Source organism: Sphaeramia orbicularis, chromosome 7, assembly GCF_902148855.1.
Source record: "Sphaeramia orbicularis chromosome 7, fSphaOr1.1, whole genome shotgun sequence".
In the NCBI taxonomy this organism is placed as follows: Eukaryota; Metazoa; Chordata; class Actinopteri; order Kurtiformes; family Apogonidae; genus Sphaeramia; species Sphaeramia orbicularis.
In genome coordinates, this window is record NC_043963.1 from 26,769,899 (window position 1) to 26,789,599 (window position 19,701).

The 19,701-nt window shown below is 37.7% G+C and overlaps 1 protein-coding gene across 3 annotated transcripts in view; it reads left to right on the forward strand.

The window, feature by feature from the left end:
• scube3 (signal peptide, CUB domain, EGF-like 3) overlaps positions 1 to 19,701 on the forward strand; it is an 82,304-nt gene that overhangs the window by 41,294 nt on the left and 21,309 nt on the right. The window contains exons 7-9 of one of the 3 annotated variants that reach the window (XM_030139237.1): positions 2,838 to 2,903; positions 6,426 to 6,542; positions 7,823 to 7,945. In XM_030139237.1, the coding sequence (XP_029995097.1) occupies positions 2,838 to 2,903; positions 6,426 to 6,542; positions 7,823 to 7,945 (306 nt within the window). The remainder of the gene's footprint in view (positions 1 to 2,837; positions 2,904 to 6,425; positions 6,543 to 7,822; positions 7,946 to 19,701) is intronic. The other 2 variants (XM_030139238.1, XM_030139239.1) reach the window with 2 other exon arrangements.

Genomic DNA, 19,701 nt, shown 5'->3' on the forward strand with positions numbered 1-19,701 from the left:
GCTTGGTTTCAGTGGCTGTTAAGTTTGAGAGCTTGGTTTGGGTAGCGGCTGATTAGTTCAGTGTTTCTGGATCCCCTTTATTACCGCAGCCCTGATGAGAGCCAGACCTATGTCAAGGTCTGGTCAGCCAACCTGTCATTATTGCTGTAACCCTGCTAGGCCAGGGGGATGCCACAAACTTGCCCGCAACCAAATTATATGTTTTAGCCGGTCTTATTCCCAAGGCAGAGCAAATGTACATTGGGTGTGCCAGATTAGGAAGCAGTCAGGCAGTTAAAATCTCTGATTTCCAGCACAGAGTCTGGGATTACTGATGGAGAGGGAGGGCTGCTCTGCGGTCGACATCAGGGCGCTCCATCTCCCTGACACACTATTAATTAATAAAACCTCAGTTAAACAAACAATCTGCCAAATGAACCTCTGACAGGAAAGTGAGTGACAAGAACGATGAAATGCCGTGAGTAAGGCCCCACTGCTGTGCACTAGCACCGTAATGGTATGCGTTTTTAACCATTTAGATTTAATACGGTCCTTAAACTTATTATTTTTGGTCTTTGATACACATAAAATTGTATTTAATAAATCTAGCTTTGTGAAAGACTCCTCAAAGCTGACCTCCATTTGTACGAACAAATTATTTAACAGTTTTAAGTGCCAAAATCAAGACAGGCAGGGATGACAGCATGTAATTTGTCATATTGTTTGGATGGCAAGTCGTGTTAATCATAACTGAACCACGGCATTCAGGAGTAGCAATCCAAGTATGAGGTTTCCATGGCAACCATACAAACCGAACGCTGAAAATGCTATTGACACTAGTGGCACTTTGGATGTAGAGATGTATATCACACATTCAGTTTGAACATACTTGATACACAAAGATAACAGCAAAACACATAATTACAGAAGAGCTTTGCTTTCTCAGTGTTTCTTCTGTTGGGCTCTTTTAGTATTCTGTAGCTTCACTGTTCAGTTTATCTTGTGGGTTGTTTCATATGCAATATTCTTTTTGTGATGTCTCTCTAAGCCAGCATTGGTCTTGTGCTTTTTTGTAACAATACAACATACGCTGCCCTGTTTGGAGCTGTGGTTTTTATCCTTCGAATCTCTGGACTGTATGTAGGTGGAAGTTGTACTGTCAGTAAGACTTGCTGTTCTCTCATATGGACACACAAACAAAACACACAAACAAAATGCTTATTCATTATGTTTTAAGTCACTCTTCAGAACAAAATGATGATTGAATCCATGTTAATACAGTTAGATTTGTTTGTGCATAAAATTTCTGTTACAAGTAAGTTCAGAAATCAGAAAGGAATGGCCATCATGTGGAAGTATTCACGCTGTTAGCACAGCAAATCATAAACATTCACAAATAGCAGGCAGATGCAGACATGCTTAGGAGTTCAATCATCTGAAGAGTCAGCCACATAATGTTGTGCCAGACACAACCCACATACACACACAGAAAGAAAGTGAGTGTGTTCGGGAGAGGGAGAGAGCGAGAGAGAGAGCGAGAGAGCGAGAGCGAGAGCGAGAGAGAGAGAGAGAGAGAGAGAGAGAGAGAGAGAGAGAGAGAGAGAGAGAGAGATGCGTTTTATAATACAAACAACCAGACAAATATACAGCACACATCCAGCATGCATGCATCCCATGCATGTAAACACATGTAGTCTACATGCATATGCCCATAACATAAACACACTGTGCTCTTGTTTCGGGTGGTCTGTGCATTCATGCTGGTGTGTCAGCTGTATCTCACAGCACTCTGTCTTCTAACCGGTGCAAATCGTTGTTTCTGGATGCTGCATGTTGGATTTGGGAAACTGTTGCAGTCGATGTAAACTGTGCATGCTTTGTCATGAGTTTTCTGAGGTAAAAGTTGAGTTTCTGTCAGAGTTGAGCATCTGCTTCCTCATTTGGCACTGCAAAACTCAAAAAAGCTCTGACCTTATGAGAGTCATCGAACACTTTCACACAATTTAAAGCAAAATTTATTCTAGAATAATATTTGGAAACATTTTAAGACTGGTAACTTTTCATTTGGCCCACACTTACTCACATGATAAACAGACTCCGAATATTGTGAGATGTGAAGCACTGGTGAAATTAGACTGGACATATTTGTTAAATGAACATCCTGTTAATTAAAGTATATTTTTTAAGCACAAGTAAACAACTACATTTTCAGGAAGAGCAAGTAGTTTTCCAGCAAGTGGAAGTATGTAAATTGTACAGCTGGTCCCCTGACAGTATTTAGAGTTTTAACAACAATGAATGTGAAATGTTCTGACCGTAACAGACACCATAAAGTGCCAACCTGAATACGGCTGTCTCTGTCTTTCAGCTTGCAGCACTAACCACTCATTCTGTCTGTCAAGCACTGCAGTGCTCGTACTAACTGGAAAAAGCCCCCCCCCCCCTTGCACACAATCAACAAAACAGCACTTTGTCTGCATTGTGTGGAATATTTATTTGCATGACTGCATGTTGTAAGGTAACACTTTTGCCTTGAAATGTCACCTTTCATTAAAATCAGGACCTGTTGTCATTCGTTTGCTGTTAGGATTTATGAAGGAATTATTGTTGTTTGTTCAGGTTTTTACTAGTAAGAGGCTGTCATTTGTTTTGTTTCTCCCTGTTTGGTTATAAATAGACAACAATTTGGATTAAATGAAATGACTTAATTCAGCAGAGATTCTTTGGGTTTTTCTTATCTGTAGTTTAGTTTGAATTGTTAAGATCTCATGTTCATGGTGCTTACATTGTACAAGGATGTGTGGTTCAAGTGTACAGAGAAATAAAGTGGTGTTTTTACAATGTGTGCGTGTGTGTGGGTGTGCGCGTGCATGCAGGGGAGAGAAGTGTCCAGTCCCAGGCAGCCCCCCAGCTGTTCCCCAATGGTAAATATGTGTTCCTCTGACTCCTCTCTCTGGGGGTCTGTGGGTGTGGGAGTAGAGGAAGCTAACCTAGCAGACATTGATCAGACCCTTACCTCCCACAGGGGCACCATCCCTCTGACCCTTGACCTCTGACTCCTCCCCACCTTCCTCTTCCTTCTGTGAATGCCCTCTCAATAACAAACGCTGCCCGTGTCAAACCACACCTTTTCAAAACACAGCTGCAAACAGGGTGCCTCTGACCAGCAGTATGGATATTACACAAAAGAGACTGTATCAAATAGACATTGCATCAAAATTTCTAGCTCTATAACCTTGTTGTAGATATGACTGATTCAGCGTACACCGTTCCAAACACCTGACTGTGGTGTACCTGAACTTTATTATCATCACGGCCTATTAGGTTTGTTAAAGCAGCTAATAATCTGTCCACGATTCAGCAGTGTACCGTACAGGACATAAAACACAAAGTCCTTCAGAATAGTTTTGCAAGCGTCTAAAATAGAAAAAATAATCAAGTGCAGGAAATGCATCCAATCAGTCCAATCCAGTTTCTGTGGTAGATTTACTTAGGTTAAAGTTATTTATTTCACTTAATTTGTAGTAAAAATTAGGAAAAGATGACTCAATTTGGAAGAACACAGCAAAATAAAGAAGTATTGGCACTGTGTATTTTGATATTATCACTAATGCAATCCAACCCAGTGTTTAGAATGAGTTGTTCTTTAATAGATATGGCAAAGATGCCAGGAAAAATAAACTCATAAATCTGCAAAGATGTATCAAACCTTGATACATCAAAGAGATTTACGATTTAATTATACCATGCGAGAGACACAGGGAGGAGGCTTGTTCTCAGAGGAGCAGCCTGTTTCAAGGTATGAAGGGAAACAATGCTGTTTTAAGTTACTAGTTGTTACTACTGTATGTACACGAACTCCAAGTTTCTTACATGCTACAGTGCAACAGTCTGACCTATTTAAGGATTTAAGGATTTTTGTGTCCTAGTTTTTCCTGTTTTTTTTTTTCTCAAAAATAGAAGCATTAGGAGCCAGAGACATATTTTGCATCCTGCTTTCAAGTTCATTTCCTGACTTCCTGTGTTGCCGTAGCCCACCTCACCTATCGTTGCGGTCTCTTCACAGTTGCACCTCGAGAGAATATGGGTAGATTTTTTTCCCCATAGTTTCATCGTTCTTGTAGTTATTGAGAGCGCATTCACTTCAGTGCTTCAGTCCAGGTTTTTTTGTGTGAAAATCTTCACTCCTTCTCAATAACTTCAGCTGCATGTTTGCTGTTTGGTCAAGTAAACACAGAACACTCTTTTTCACTGTCATTTATTCTCAGTGTCCAATACTTTAGGGGGAACTCTTCTGTGTGCCTTTTTTGTGAATTCTGTCCACTCATCCATTGATGTATTTTGGTTGCGGTCGCTCCAAATAACCGATGACAAGTTGCACTGAGGTTGCTTGTCAACAGTTCTGATGTAATTCAAGAAGTACTGCAGCAAGAAATCCTGTGGCTTCTGTTAAAAGATTATGTACACTGTCTGAACCTCACTGTATGAAACGTATACTGTACAGGCTCAGCATTAGACCAAACACCCTACGTTTCGTTTTGGAGAATATTTACAAAAGTCTGCCCGCTGTTAATTGTGGGTCCCAACCCGGTGCACTGTAGATGGGACTGGTCTGCATCCAAAACACACAAACCCACACACATACCAGAACTTGTGTCTCTCTGTCTCACTCTCTCTCCCCGGTATCTTCACAAAACCATAATGTCAAAAATATTTCTTTGCTCTCTTAACACATGATCATTACAGTTTGGTGAGATGAGTGCCTGACTAAGCGTTTCTGAGGCATGTCCTGACACTGTCTCGTCTGCCAACCGTCTCTGCTCACACTTTGCAATTATGTGAACCCACAGGTCTTCGTTCTCAGGCCTGGGTTAGAGCTGGAGTATTAACTGGAAGGTCCCCACGGCCCAGTGCTCGATCCACCGTCAGCAGGTCGTCCTCCTGCAACCGATCGTATTATTTACAGCAAAAATAATGTTGATAAAAGAGCCTCAGTACGGTGAAAGTTAGCGACGTCAATAGCTAATAAATAACCACACATGTCTTTCCAAAGCAAATCACGAACCACAGCTAAAACAAAGTGGAAAACGTCTTTGATGGGGTTTTGTTTTTTCCCAATGTTGACTTCTATTTTTATGAAGCTTTTACCGTCAGTGAAGCCCACCATGAAGTTAATATGATCATTTGTCTCAGGATATTGATTCATTTTGAAGCCTTTAGCAACAATATCCACAGGAGTGTTTTGAGATGTTGTGTATGAAACAGCTATAACCCATAAAATTACATCACTGTAAACACCTGTTTTGCTTTGATATGTAATTTCAATCTGCAGTTTAATTTGAGAGAGCTTCAGAAAGTTTTTTTTTTTTTTTGTTATAGCTGCTGCAGGCTGTGCAGTTTGAGATTCAAGTGAAAAGGATTAGGTGTTTCCCCAAAGGGATCCTCATTCTTTAAAAAAAAAAAAAAAAAAAAATCCCAGTGCAGCTGCATTCCCTCTTTAGTGCCACGTGTGAGCTGCCATCTCTTTGCCAGTGTGAAGCCTTCGACTAACTCAGCTGTGTTGGCTCCTTTTTTAGAAGAGTTGCCAGCGAGCATCCTTCAGCCCATTAGAAAATAATGACGACCAGTGATGACCTTACAGCAAGTTAAAGTGATCGTTTCAGCTCGTAAAAAGGGTTTTTGTTTTGAGGACTTTTTCTATAAAGCTCCCAAAAACTATTAACGCACCGACTGGACTCTTGTGAAAAATAAATTGGTCTTCTATTGTTGCTTAAAAGGAAAAGTCTCAGTGAAATTTGTCACTGTCTAGAGAAGCGACCACCGCTCTCCTGTCTTGACTGACTACCTTCCTTTTTTCCGAGCCAACACAGGGGCGAGGTAGCTGAAATTGCTTTTTTATCCCCAAAATGCCTGGAAGGTTTCATCAAAAGCAGAAAAAGTGGTGGTTTTGTCCACATTCTGTCTGAAAGTCAAACTTGTACCCTCATGACGGAAGGGGGAGATGGACGTCCCAGAGATGACTCGCAGAGTTCACCTTGACCAAAGACAAGCAAACATGCACTCACCTTTACATGTTAGACACAGTCACATGCACTGACGGTGCAAATTGTGAAACCTGTTTTTACTCTGTTAACATTTCTTCATGAATGTTACTTTTCGTTTTTATCAAGCATTTCTTTGTTTCCCCTGTTTTAACCTTAACTTGTTCCCACGTTGCTCTCTGTCCTTATCTCCCACTTATTTCCTTTATGCCTCTTAATATGTGGAAACTTGCTCTGACTTTCATTTTTGCCTATTGCTTGACAAAGAACAGGCCTTCTAAATTTCAAGATCATACCAATGTGCATGTGTGCTGATTTGACGGGGGGGTGGGGGGGGTGAGTAGGTCAGCATCTAGGGTGTATATTCTGAGGGATTTGTGACTGTGGGACCTTGTTTCCCTGCAGAGACCTGTGCAGTGAACAATGGAGGCTGTGATAGCACATGTCATGATTCAGTGACAGGAGTCCGCTGCAGCTGTCCTGTTGGCTTCACTCTGCAGCCGGACCGCAAGACCTGCAAAGGTAAAGCATCATCCACATTTCCCAGCAGCGTTCAAGCTGCACCTGTCTACCTGTCATCGAATGGATGTAAAGCTTCTTGCATTGCTGGAATAGGTATATTTACCTCTGTTTGGAGCACATTAAATTGCATGTTTTTTTGAGTATTACTGAGTTTTTTCTTTGCTCCAAACTTGCTGGTAGCACCTTATTTAGATTTTCTGTTTATAAATCAATTTATTACACCCTCAATAGGTGCTCCTGCTGTGTCTGTATCCTTATTGGCACCACTATTTTCACTTCACCTTTTTTTTCAGCCACACATTTTGAGTAAGAATTTGTCATTATGCTGCTTTTCTTGACAGTTTTTCCACTGCATTACCGTCATCCTCAGTTGTGAGTGCTGGCAGAGCATCTTCAACCTGAGCAATCAGTGCATTGTAGCAAATTCAAGTATTTTTTACTCTGTCTAATGAAATTAATCCCAAACTTTTGAGCAAAACAGAAGATTTTATTAGTTGACTGAGAAAACAAAGACACTACTGACAAACGAGCAGGAGACAAGTTCGGAGAGAATGAGGACAATGTGCGTTTCCCAAAGAAATGCGAGCTAAGAAATCTGCACATGTTCTACAACTCAAGATGTGACACTAACGACTCTGATAAAAGTACACTGGCTTATATTAGTTTGAGAAGAAACAAGAGGAAAACAAATCCTGGCAGCGCTGGCAGAAGAAAAAGACAAGACATGCTGCAGGCCAGACACTTTTTGAAGAGGGCAGACAAAGATGGAGCAAGGAAGGGCTAATTTTATTCCATTTATTGGATGCATTTATTTTAACCAGATGATGAAGACTCCCTCTAGAGATGGACGCCTCATTTGAGATGATTATGCAGAAACACTGCCAAACTCGCCAAGGCAGAGCACCATCAAAGCTGGGTCGAATGCATGATATATCGATCGGATATTGGCTGCATAAATAAAGAGCAGGGTAATCAGAAGGAGATGGACAATGATGATTTAGAGGACTTGCCGTGAGAGAGCTGCATCTTATTATAGCCACATGCAGATTCTTCTTTTACCCCCTCTGAGGGCCAGTAAGGAAATCCCTGAAGCTCATTTCCAGTCTCTCGACAGTGTCATGCCAGCAAGAGCCAAACACGTAATCTTCATTTGGCACCTTTTTGCCGAGCTACCTTTTCAGTCCTTTTCCTTCCATCTCCCTGTGCAAATTTTAATTTAATTCATGAGCTGTTTGTGATTAATATTTTCCACTTCCTCGCGGGTGATTTTCTGTTTGCAGATATTGACGAGTGCCGGCTTAACAATGGGGGATGTGATCATGTGTGTCGAAACACAGTGGGCAGCTTCGAGTGCAGCTGCAAGAAAGGCTACAAGCTGTTGACCAATGAGAGAACTTGTCAAGGTAGGTGGAAATGAATGAAATACAAATGCATGGTTATTGTAAGAAAAGAGTTTTCACTTATCTGTACTTTATTTGAGCAACTTCTTGCGTGCATTTACAAAACAACCCTCTTACTTAACCCTTAAAGACCCAAAAATTCACTAGCGACCTAAACCATCTACTGATGTGAAATGTATAATCCCCGTTAATCCACTAATCCTATCAATACATGTAAATAATTGGTGTAAAATACAGTTTGTCATCTTTTCATGGTCATCAGATATGACCCATTCAGACATTCAGAGGATTTGTAGTGACCACTGATTCACCAGTAAAACCCATGGAGAACAGCAGTCATAAACACTTGTTTTATGTTCAGTTAATGATGTATTTTACTGAAAAAGTCACTTTTTCTTCAGTTTTCTCAGTTTTTTGGTATAATAACCCTCAAATTCAATCTGAGCTTTTATGAACATCTACAGTTGCAGAAAAAATTACTAGACCATCAAAAATCATCAAAAACAACTCCTGTGTGTATCATGTGACTAAAACAGACAGAAAAGAAAACATGGAATGTCTAAAAGCACTGTTTTTGTCAGTACAATGCCATAGCTATTGATGAAAGAACTGAAGTGATTTTGGTTATTATCAAGAAAACCATGGAAAATAGCTAGATATCAGCTCTGAAATTAAACTCTTATGAGCTATTTTTGTTGTTATCATTATATTTGTCGAAATAAATGTACCTTTAGTTGTACCAGGCATTAAAATGAACAAGAAATTGAAGAAAACAAGGGGTGGTCTAATAATTTTTGTCTATGACTGTACATGATCAGTAAATTTAATGAAGGAAAATACCTGATTTTCACAAAAAAATGCAAAACACAGAAGATTATTTCATAATAAATGGTGACAAATTGCTTATAAAAAAAAGGTTAGATGGAGAGAATAAAATCATTTGGGAACTTCCGCTAAAGTAGCACTGAGTCTTTATGGGTTAAAGCATTTTGGACAAATTATTGATTATTTTTACTTTGAATCATTGCAGTCCTTCCCAATACCAAGACTGAGCTGAACCTAAATGGATGCAACATATAGAAAAGATGATTCATAGGTTCATATCACACTTGATAAACACAACAGGATGAAAAGGACATGAGGGGAGACTGAAGAAAAAGCATGAAACTGATTTGCACATTGATCGAAGACTGATTGAAGATGGTGTTAATTATTTTGAGTGCACAAGCATTTTCAGTTTTTTCTCCAAAGATGTACACTGCTGCCCTTATTGTTTTCAGGCACATTCCTTTTTTTTTACTCCTGTTTATCTACATCAGTAATCATCTTTGACCAGGTACAATGATTCCCAGTTACACTTAATCTATCAAAAATAAATCACATTGTCACAATCATTTCAAGAGAAAAGGGAAAATTATTTTATTCTAACACTCTGGGTCTGTTTTTTGGACACAATCATATAATTCATGGAATCAGTACATTCAGGTTTAACCCATAAAGACCCAAACATCCATCATCGACCAAAACTATCTACTGACTAAAAATGTTTAATACCTGTTTATCCATTAATCCTATCAATACATGTAAATAATTGATGTAAAATACAGTTTGTCATCTTTTCATGGTCATCAGATATGACCCATTTGGACATTCAAAGGCTCCATAGTGAATATGGAAACACAGTCATCTTCTACAACATTGATTCACCAGTAAAACCCATGGAGTTGGATCAATGACAGTGGATGGAGACACTTGGTGTATGTTCAGTTAATGACATATTTTGCTGAAAAAAATCCCCTTTTCTTCAGTTTTCTCTGTTGTTGATATAATAACCCTCAACTAATGAGTTTTTTTATGATTATTTACATGATCAGTGAATTAAATATAGTAAAATACCTGATTTTCAAAGAAAAACAAAAGAATACAGAGGATAATATTAGAATAAATGGTGATAAGTCATTTAAGAAAGGTTAAAATAGAGATTAAAAAAAAAATACATTTGGGAACTGACACAAAAGTAGCAATGAGTCTTTATGGGTTAAAAAAAAACAGTTACACAACACCTATCAGTCAAATCGTTGAAAATGGTTGCAAAAAAATATAGGCCACTAAATAAAGATATAAAATGAAAATAGATGCACTACAAAATAATAAAGTCCAGTTACATTACATTGATTAGTACAGCCCAGTAATGGTAAGACGTTGGAAAAACAGGCTCAAATCCACTCGAAATTTGGACAATAGAGTATTTTCTTTGGAGTGCAACCAGATACAAAGTCATTCATCCAGTATTTCCAAAAGTTTTTTTTTTTTTTGCCGCACTGCTTGCAACCAAGATTAAATACCTCCTATAATGTACCATGTTCAACAAGCTAATATCGCCAAGTATCCAAACTTTAGGATCAAAGTAAGTATCAGTTTTTGATATTTCAGAAGTATTTGTTCTTGGACTGGACAGTTTCGACACTTGGCAGAAACCAGACCATTAAGCTTGTTTAGCTTTTTAGCATCTTTTAACAGTCTTTTTATTATAGAAACATGATGCAATCTTTTCACAGAAACATCTGGTAGAAATGTTCTTCAGAGGTCTAATTTTACTTTCATACTTTTTGTACTTGAGAAGGAAACTGAATTAAATTTACCAGTCTTTTTTTTTTTACACAAGTATTGTTATTTTACTTGAAGTAGGTAAAGAAGTACAGATGGATGCTCTCGACCTTCTTCCATTTATGATCAACAACTATTTCTCTGGATTACTTCCCCAAAATGTGCTTTTTTTTTTCTAAAGTGGTATGTTAGATCATGAATTTTAATGCTCAGACAAAAAGGAATGACAAAGTAGAAATGTCCTCATTGCGGCACAAAATATGCTCTTAGAAATGTCTGCCTGCAGAGAAGCCAAACCAGGCCTCTCTGACTTGTTTGTCTGTTATATTTGGTGGTAGCCATCGCTCAGCAGGAGCTGGGTCGACTAGCTACAGAACAAATAGAAAAGAGTTTGCCATGGCAGAACACAGGTGTGGGGAATTAAAGCACCGAGTCTAAAACCTCTGCTTTTTTGGATAAATCAAGCCGATGCAGAAACATCTGGTGAAAGAAGACAAGCAGGCTAGAACTGCGGATCTGAGCTCAGCCTCGCTCTGAGTGGAAAAACAGATGACAAGCTATTTTTTTATTCTCTTCTTTTATTGATGTGGTCAATCAATATCCAGCCTGGTACACATCAATGTCATGCAATGGGCTTAGAATTGCAGCATTGAATCGCACCACTCTGCACGCAGTACACAAACATCATATGTGGTCAGTGAAAATATACAGTGTTTCATTGTGTTTTGCAGCCACTTTCTTGTCACTTCAAACCTATTTTTGGTGGGATTCCTTTCTGTCATTATTCTGCTAAACAATGAAAAGTTGATTTTGCCAAAATAACATAGATAACTGAGAAAATGTGGTCAGTGCATGACGGAATGTAAATTGCAGCGTGTTTGTTGTGGCACCGTGCCTTAGCCAACTCTGCCATGTGCTGTTTGGGTGCTCAGGAACAACTTTGGAACAGTGTTGTCCTTGTTTAGAGCTGCATGTTTTGTCTGGAAAGAAGAAATGTGATAAAGCTCACCTCCTGTTGAGTGAGGTATTGCCAGGCTCACACACACTCACAACGACTGAGTCACCTGTCTGCTCCTTAGCCTCGCTTTTCATTCCTGTCATTTTTCTCACACACTGATCATCCCTCCCTCGCCTGGAACTTGGAATGAAAGCAGGATGTCTTTCAATACAGGTGAAAGGGTCAGTTCATATTTTTCTCACTTAGCATTAGTGGAATGCAGTCATGCATATTCTCTCTTTTGACAAAATATGATGGTGGTGAGAAGAATTTTTCTTGTTTTAATAAATGACCGCGAGTGTCTTGTTCTATATTTTTGGCCTCATTAGTGTAGATAAATTCTTGATAAGGTCTATTTCTTAAAGGAGCTGTGTGTAAGAGTTATGTTCCAAGTAATCATAAAATGGCCCGGAATGTCACCAGACATTAAGGAATCATGTTCATTTCAAATACTGATATCACTGACAGTAGTAGTCCAGTCAGAATATTCACATTTGAAAAATCAAGTGGCAGCCCACAAATACACTGCAAAAATCAAAATCTCACCAAGTGTATTTTTCTCATTTCATGTCAAAATATCTCATCACACTTAAAATAAGACATAATCACCTAAAGAGTACAGACAATAGTTCTTGAAAATCATATTTCAAGAAATCTTACCAAGATAATTTTCACTTGTTCCATTGGCAGATATTTTTTTTGCTTGACTTAAGCAAAATAAATCTTGAATTAACCCTCCGGTATCCAGGTGCGCCTTTTAGGCACACTTTGCACTTTGTTTTAAAAAACTTCATATTATTTTTCACAATTTAAATAAGGTTTGAATTCAAAAGTTGTTCATTTTTGCATGATCTTTAAAATTCTGGCCACCAACTAAAATTTGCACATTGTAAACAAAAGAAAATTACAAGACTAGCATCTGTCTCCCAAGTGTGCCTAAAATGCACTATTTCTTCCATTTGATATGTATGATTAGGGCTGACCTTGATTTACAAAAATAAAATCAAATTAGAGCAGAAAAATAAATCAATATATAATATTTGATATATATATTTGATGTTATAATATTGTTTGATTTATAGGTGTGCATTTTACACACACTTAGTGACAGATGCTCGTATTTTTGAACATTTGACCTAGCGCCAAAAATAATAATTCAAATTAACCAATGTTGGAGTTAATCACTGACATATGCCAGGCTGCAAAAATCAAATAATATGTGATCCACTTTTTATGTAGTATATTGAAAAAAACATTTTTTTTTTTTTTGTTTTTTGCATCCGAAAAAAAATGGTTTGTTTACAATACAAACACGGCATTTAAAGGGATAAAAAATGTGACAATTATTGAGTATTTGGTATTTTTATTTACGGCTCAAGTTGATGAAAAAGAAAAATGTGTAAAATAATAAAAAACAAACTGTATGAAATTTTTTTGACATTATTCCATAAGTGTGCGAAAAAGGCACACTTGGTGCTTAGTAAGGGCCTTGCTGGACGGGATACCAGAGGGTTAAGCAAAAAAATCTGCCAGTGGAACAAGTGAAAATTGTCTCGTTTAGATTTGTGAAAATAAGATTTTCAAGATCTATTGTCTAAAAATAAGTTCTTATATCTCACTTACAAGTTACTCTTTAGGTGATTATGTCTTATTTTAAGTGTGATGAGATATTTTGACTAGAAATGAGAAAAATGCACTTGGTAAGATTTTGATCTTTGCAGTGCACTGTTTATATTGTCATACTGTGTTTTTGTCTGATGCTCCACCCATCACCTATCTCCCGATCATGAAGTCAGTAGCGTTTCGGGATCCGGGTTTGCAGTTCCCACTGAGCTGCAGCTGGAACATTTCCGATCATAAATGTCTGATGTTACTAAACCTAAAAGGCCTCTTATTGTTCCCAAATACGTCGTGACAAAGTGAGAAACAAAACAAGGATATGTATTGGAGATGCTTTTTTTTTATCTATGTTTTTCAAACATACAAAAAGTAAGACAAACACTGCGACATATAGCAGAGGTAGAAGATGCCACAAAAACAAACCAAAAAATTAAAATAAAAAAATTAAAAATGAAAGAGTTCCACTATGTAATTACCCAATATTTTTGTATACAGCACACATTATCCAGAGTTAAGGTGCATTGTCAGCTGTTCTACATAAGAAACTTCCCCATTGATCCATTCAATGTGTATCTAATCTTTTCAATTTTAAGGAAAAACATGACATCACATATCCATCTGCCAAAGGAGGGGGTTTTGTCATTCTTCTAATTTAAAAGAATTAGTTGCCGTGCTAAAAGGGAGGAGTAGGCTATACTATTTAATCGTGGCCTTTGTAGAGCGAGATCTTCTAACGGTACGCCAAAAAGTCAGATAAAAGGGCAGGGGTCAGTGGTCAGACCTGAAATTGCTGAATACGCTTCAAATATTGAAGATCAGAATGCATTTAGACTTGAACATGACCAAAAAATGTGAAAGAGAGTAGCAGGTGCTTAGGAGATGCTTTTGAAAGATGGAGACAGCTGAAAGTGGAGAAGAATTTGAAGACCGATGCCAGCTCTCCCGCGGTCTCTTCACCTGGGCCTGGTGTAGGACTCATCGCTTGCCATGGTAGCTCCTTGTAGTAGATGCTCATGGTGGATCTGGCAACCCCTGGTCTGGGGGGAGGGGAAGGGGATGCCACGCTCTACAGCACAGGTGTCAAACATGCGGCCTGGGGGCCAAATCTGGCCCGCCAAAGGGTCCAGTCTGACCCCTGGGATGAATTTGTGAAACTAGCGGCATTGTACCCGTGGTTAAAACGCCCTCCTATGGTGCAACAGCGGCATTGTGTGCAAATGCCCTCCCGTGCTGCAACATCGATCAGATGCCAGACTCAGAACGTGCATTATAGTAGGATGCAAAAATTACACTAAGATATTAACAATCATTTTAGTTCAGGTTCCACATTCAGACCAATTCAATCTCATAATAACCTATAAATACTCACAACTCCTATTTTTTCTCTTTGTAAATGTAAATGTTTTTATGTATTTACACTAAAACAAAGCATAGTTTCGCAAAAAATCTGAATAACCTGAACAAATATCAACAACCTGAAATGTCTTACGAGTAAGTGCAATTTTAATAATATTCCACCTGTTACTAAATATTTTGTGTATCTGTAGATCCACTGTGATCTGTACACTATAATGTACATGTGGAAATGATAAACTAAAGCATAATAGTGTTAAAATTAAAAAAAAAATTTCAGTTTATTTATGTTATTCACATTGTTTGAAGGGTTAGTTTGTAGATGTAAACATTTTCATAATGTAATTTTACTTTTTTCACTGTAAAACATAGAGAAAAGTTTGGAGTTGACATTATTTATTTATTATTATGTTATTATTTTACTAGTTCGGCCCACTTCAGACCAAATTTACCTGAATGTGGCCCCTGAACGAAAATGAGTTTGACACCCCTGCTCTACAGTATTTTGAATGTGATTGCAGTACCAGTTTTGGCCACAATCCTACATACGACTACTTCAAGTAGAACCTACAGAGCAGGGACACTTAACTTGAAGCTTGAGGTAATGTGCCGACTGGTCCAATGACCTTTTTTCTTTTTTTTAAATTCCCTTTTTATTAAAAGAATTTAAGTTTTTACAAACACTGAAAAATCAGATAGAATAGAATAGAATATATCTTTATTGATACACAAACTATATACATCCAGAGAGTGGGTATAAAAAAACAAAAAAACAAAAACAAAACATTTACAGCAGTTCATTATTGTCTTGTCATACAGGATTTTAAAATAAAGAATCAATGTATAAATAAAAATAAGTAAAAACACAAAAACATGTTTCCTTCAGAAGATTTTAGGTTCATATTCATGCAGTCATCTCAGCAAAATTGGATCTCAAAGGCTTCCCATACCAATGACCATTTTCTAATTCACGCTGACAATAAATGGGATCAAGGCATTACTTGATATTGTTACGCCCCGGCCTAGGGGTTTACCAGGGCGAACATAACGTGCTCAACTTTGACCCCTCCCAGCTCCCAAGCACACACGTCAGTCAAAAACTAAAATTCACAATATTTATTATCAGTATTTTGTTCAACAACTAAGGAAGGGTTAGGGGAGGGAGCGGCTAAAACAACAAACAAAATCTCTTCTAGTTTAAACTAATTTACCTAATCCAAAATAAATGCAAGAAATAAAATACAGAAAACTTACCTAACTACCTAACCAAAAACAGGAGAAAACGGGAAAACAAAAGAGCCGACCTCCCCTACCAGAAAAAGGTTCAATTTAACAAAAAAACTATTTACAAATACAAACAATCGGATTTTTCAAGAGCACATGAAGACTGACAGTCACACACACGAACACAGGGTTGAGAGCTGGCAGGAAGCGAGAGCTAGCGAGGACAGAAGCTCCAGGGCCATTTTTAAAGGGCTGGGCAATCATGCTCCACCAATCAGCAACCTGCAACAAACAGACACAAAAGGGCACAGCACACTTACAGGACGGGGGAGAACACACACACACACTAAACAGAAAACATATATACATATAAATAGACAAATTATGACCCAGGGTCATAACAATATTTTGAAACTAAAAATGAACTTTGTCATCTACAGCAGGAGGTACTAAATTAACACTAGACCTGTGACTCATTAAAAAAGTGTGAAGTTTATCATTTTCAGTGCCTGTGTTAAGTGTCAGCTTTTCTCCTTCAAGGATGAACTCAGACAGATGGTCGCCATAACACCGCTGTCTTGTAATCTTCACATGCTGCATCAGAATTGAGTTTTTATTAACACTCTTTTAGTTTTAGCCTAGCTCAGGTCTTAGCAAGAAAACAGTCAAAGTAGAAAAAAAACTCTACAGGAGTGTGACTTATATGTATGTGTTTCTTTTTTCCTCAGTAGCTACACTAAAGATCCACGTTGAAAGTCAGACCTGCCTTAGTTTGACTGATATCTAGTCTGAAATGTGTATCAAGAAATGGAAAACTCAGAAAAACATAACCATGTACAGTACTGTGCAAAAACCTTAGTCCACCTGTAGCTTTGTTGTTTTTGCATGGTTGAAATTAGCATAAATATTTATTTCTTATTCTGTTTTCTTCATATACAACAGGAAAGTACAAGGAATATGTGCACAGTCTTAAAAGACACACAAAAAACTGAACTAAATGGGTTGTAAAGGTTATAGTGATTATTTAGTGTGACCCCTGACCCCATGACAAGAAGCAGCACAAACACTTAAAAACATCTGACATTGATATGATTGATGTAGTGAAACCTGGTATAAAACATCAGAACATTGACGCCATGAATCTTATATTGTCTAGACAAAAGGGTTGAAGACATGTTGACTGCAAAGGGAGGTCACACTAAATACTACCACTTTGGTTTATAGAAGCAGTTTTTTTCCCTGAAACGTTTGTTTTCATACTTCCTATATATCCAGATTGTATCTTAATGCACAAACTGAGAAATATGTAGACATTATAACTTTACCAAACCAACAAACCTAACATTGATGTAGTACTTTTACGTAGTACTGTATGTCAGTTCATTTATAATCTATTTCAGGGTCAAAACACGGTATTTGAAATCTCTGACGGGACATTTTAGAGACAATTTGACAGATTAGTGTTTCTAAATGACCCACATTTTTACATTTAAATTCATTTTTACTTTAGTTGGACCATAGAGGATTATCCAAAACAAGGAGCTACTTTATATTGAAATAAATGTTGGAATTACAGTCAATTAAAGTTTGCTCTCTGATGGGACATTACTGTGTTTTGACCCTTCTACATCAGTGTGGGAATGGTATTGCTGGATGAGCATCAGACATCATTCCTCTACTCGCTTAGGAAAACAACAGTCTTTTTTTTTTTAATTTGTTTTTTGATTGACTTGCCAGCAGGTAGTGAAGCAGATAATGGTTGTTTTATTAAAAGCTTCATCCATGTGTACTGCGTTATTTACAGTTCACTATGTGGCCTAGTGAACAGAGCTAAGATCCAATTTACAGTGTATTGGAATTAAGCTTTGAGGGCAGACTCAAGGCTACAGTGGTGCTCATAGTGGTCCAAGTTTCATCTCGGAGGTCCACGATCACAGGCTTGTTTGACGGTTCAGTACAAATCTCTGTAAAACAATCTATATCATAATACTGGAGGGTCTCACAGCATCTCTGTGTGAAATTGAGACATTTTTAACTGGCCCATTTGGTACCTACATTTGAGTAATAGTCCCATCTCCACATTAAATATCTTGGCAAGTTGATAGGACCAATATTTTGGGAGGTATTAGTCATTTTGGAATACAATAGCCTTAGAAATCATGTTGCTCGGTTGACCGGAAGCACAGTACCATGCTGCATGATGGGAAATGAAATTAAAAACAGAAACGATGCATTTACTAACTTCAGTCCCTAGGTGTCGGTATTAATATGACCCGTGGTTTCCCATGGGTCAACACGCTAGTAGCATAAAATACGAGGGCCGTTCAATAAGTTCATGGCCTCACCCAGAACAGAACAACACAGACTGAAAATTTATATTTTATTTTTCCACATAATCTCCATTTACAGCAATGCACTTGGTCCATCGATGTTCAAGCATCACTATCCCATCACGAAAGAATGTAACATCCTGTATTATAACAACCAGTATTTCTGGGTGAGGCCATGAACTCATTGAACATCCCTCGTACATCAACATGTTTAGTGTTTAGAATGTCAAAACTCAGGGTCAATTTTTTTTATTTTTATTATTTTTTTTATTTTTAAGTCAAAAGACAACAAATAGCTATTTTTTTATTCAAATGCTACCAGACATTTTACAACTAAAATTCTGTTGTAGCTCTTAAATTCAGTGAAAAATCTGATTTATCTGCCATACAGGCCAAATATCAGTCTTTGTTTATCATTTCATCGACTTAATCAGTTAAGGTCCTAAAATAAGTTTAATTTCTAATGTTTGTTTGTTGGTTTTATCCAATAAATATTGTTTATTACCAGTTAATATTTTTTATGTTGACATTCCAGACACTATGGGGATGTTTAACTCTGCTACTAAAATCACCATTATATTAATGCTATGCTTCCACAGACTGTATCACTCACTGAATAAAATGGGAAGCTCAATTTATAGACGCATCTGTACAATGATATCATCAGATTTTCTTCGATCACTGTCAAAATAACGCTGTCTTATAATCTTTACGTGCTACATCAGCTCATAATTGACATTATTTCTCTATTAGCTTAGCTCTGTTCTAGACAGAAAACAGCCACAGTAAAACCAAAAATCAATTCTATTTTCTGTTAGTTTATGTCAATAGCTGCACTACAGGTCTGTTTAGTCTGAACCCGTGTATCAGCACACAGCAGTAACCATAGTAACATAGCATAGTTAGTTTATACTTTTGTGAGCTTCATAATCAAACTGGAGTGTGGAAGAAATGCTACAATTTCAGCATCATCTATTCTTTTCATTTAGAGCTGTGTCCAGTGGTGGAAATGACACTGAAAGTTATTTCTTGAGAATGTTTGAGAATGTGAACCATCATATTCTACTCCCTCGGGCGGTCACATACATTCACAGTCACATGTCGGTCCATGGCTGTGCATAAATTCAATATACACCTTCACATTAGAATACACTGACACCTCTGACATGCCTGTATGAAATGAAGCACATATTGTACTTCCAAGCCAAATCACATTACATTTATTTATTGGGCTTATGTGGCATATATCTCAGGTGTTTTGACACAGACTTTTCATCCAAGTGTTTTAGAAATAAAAGATCAGTTCAGCAGATACAGACAAAGGCAGGGGGTTTACAGAGCTGAGTGTTGGATTCAATTATCTACTCATATTCCATATACGACCCAGTCACAAATATGTACAACTTTGTTTCTGACCTTTGGTTGTCTTTTAGTGATACACTAGATGGCAAAAAGAGATCTTTAAGTAGAGCTGATTCATTTTCTTTATCACTATAGAACAATCCTCATACTGTTGGAGAGTCACATTCATAACTCAGAACTCTGTATTCTAACCCAGTGTTTTTCAGTCTTTGGGTCGGGACCCCAGGTTGCTGGGTTGCCTGAGATTTCTAGTAATTGATAAAAAT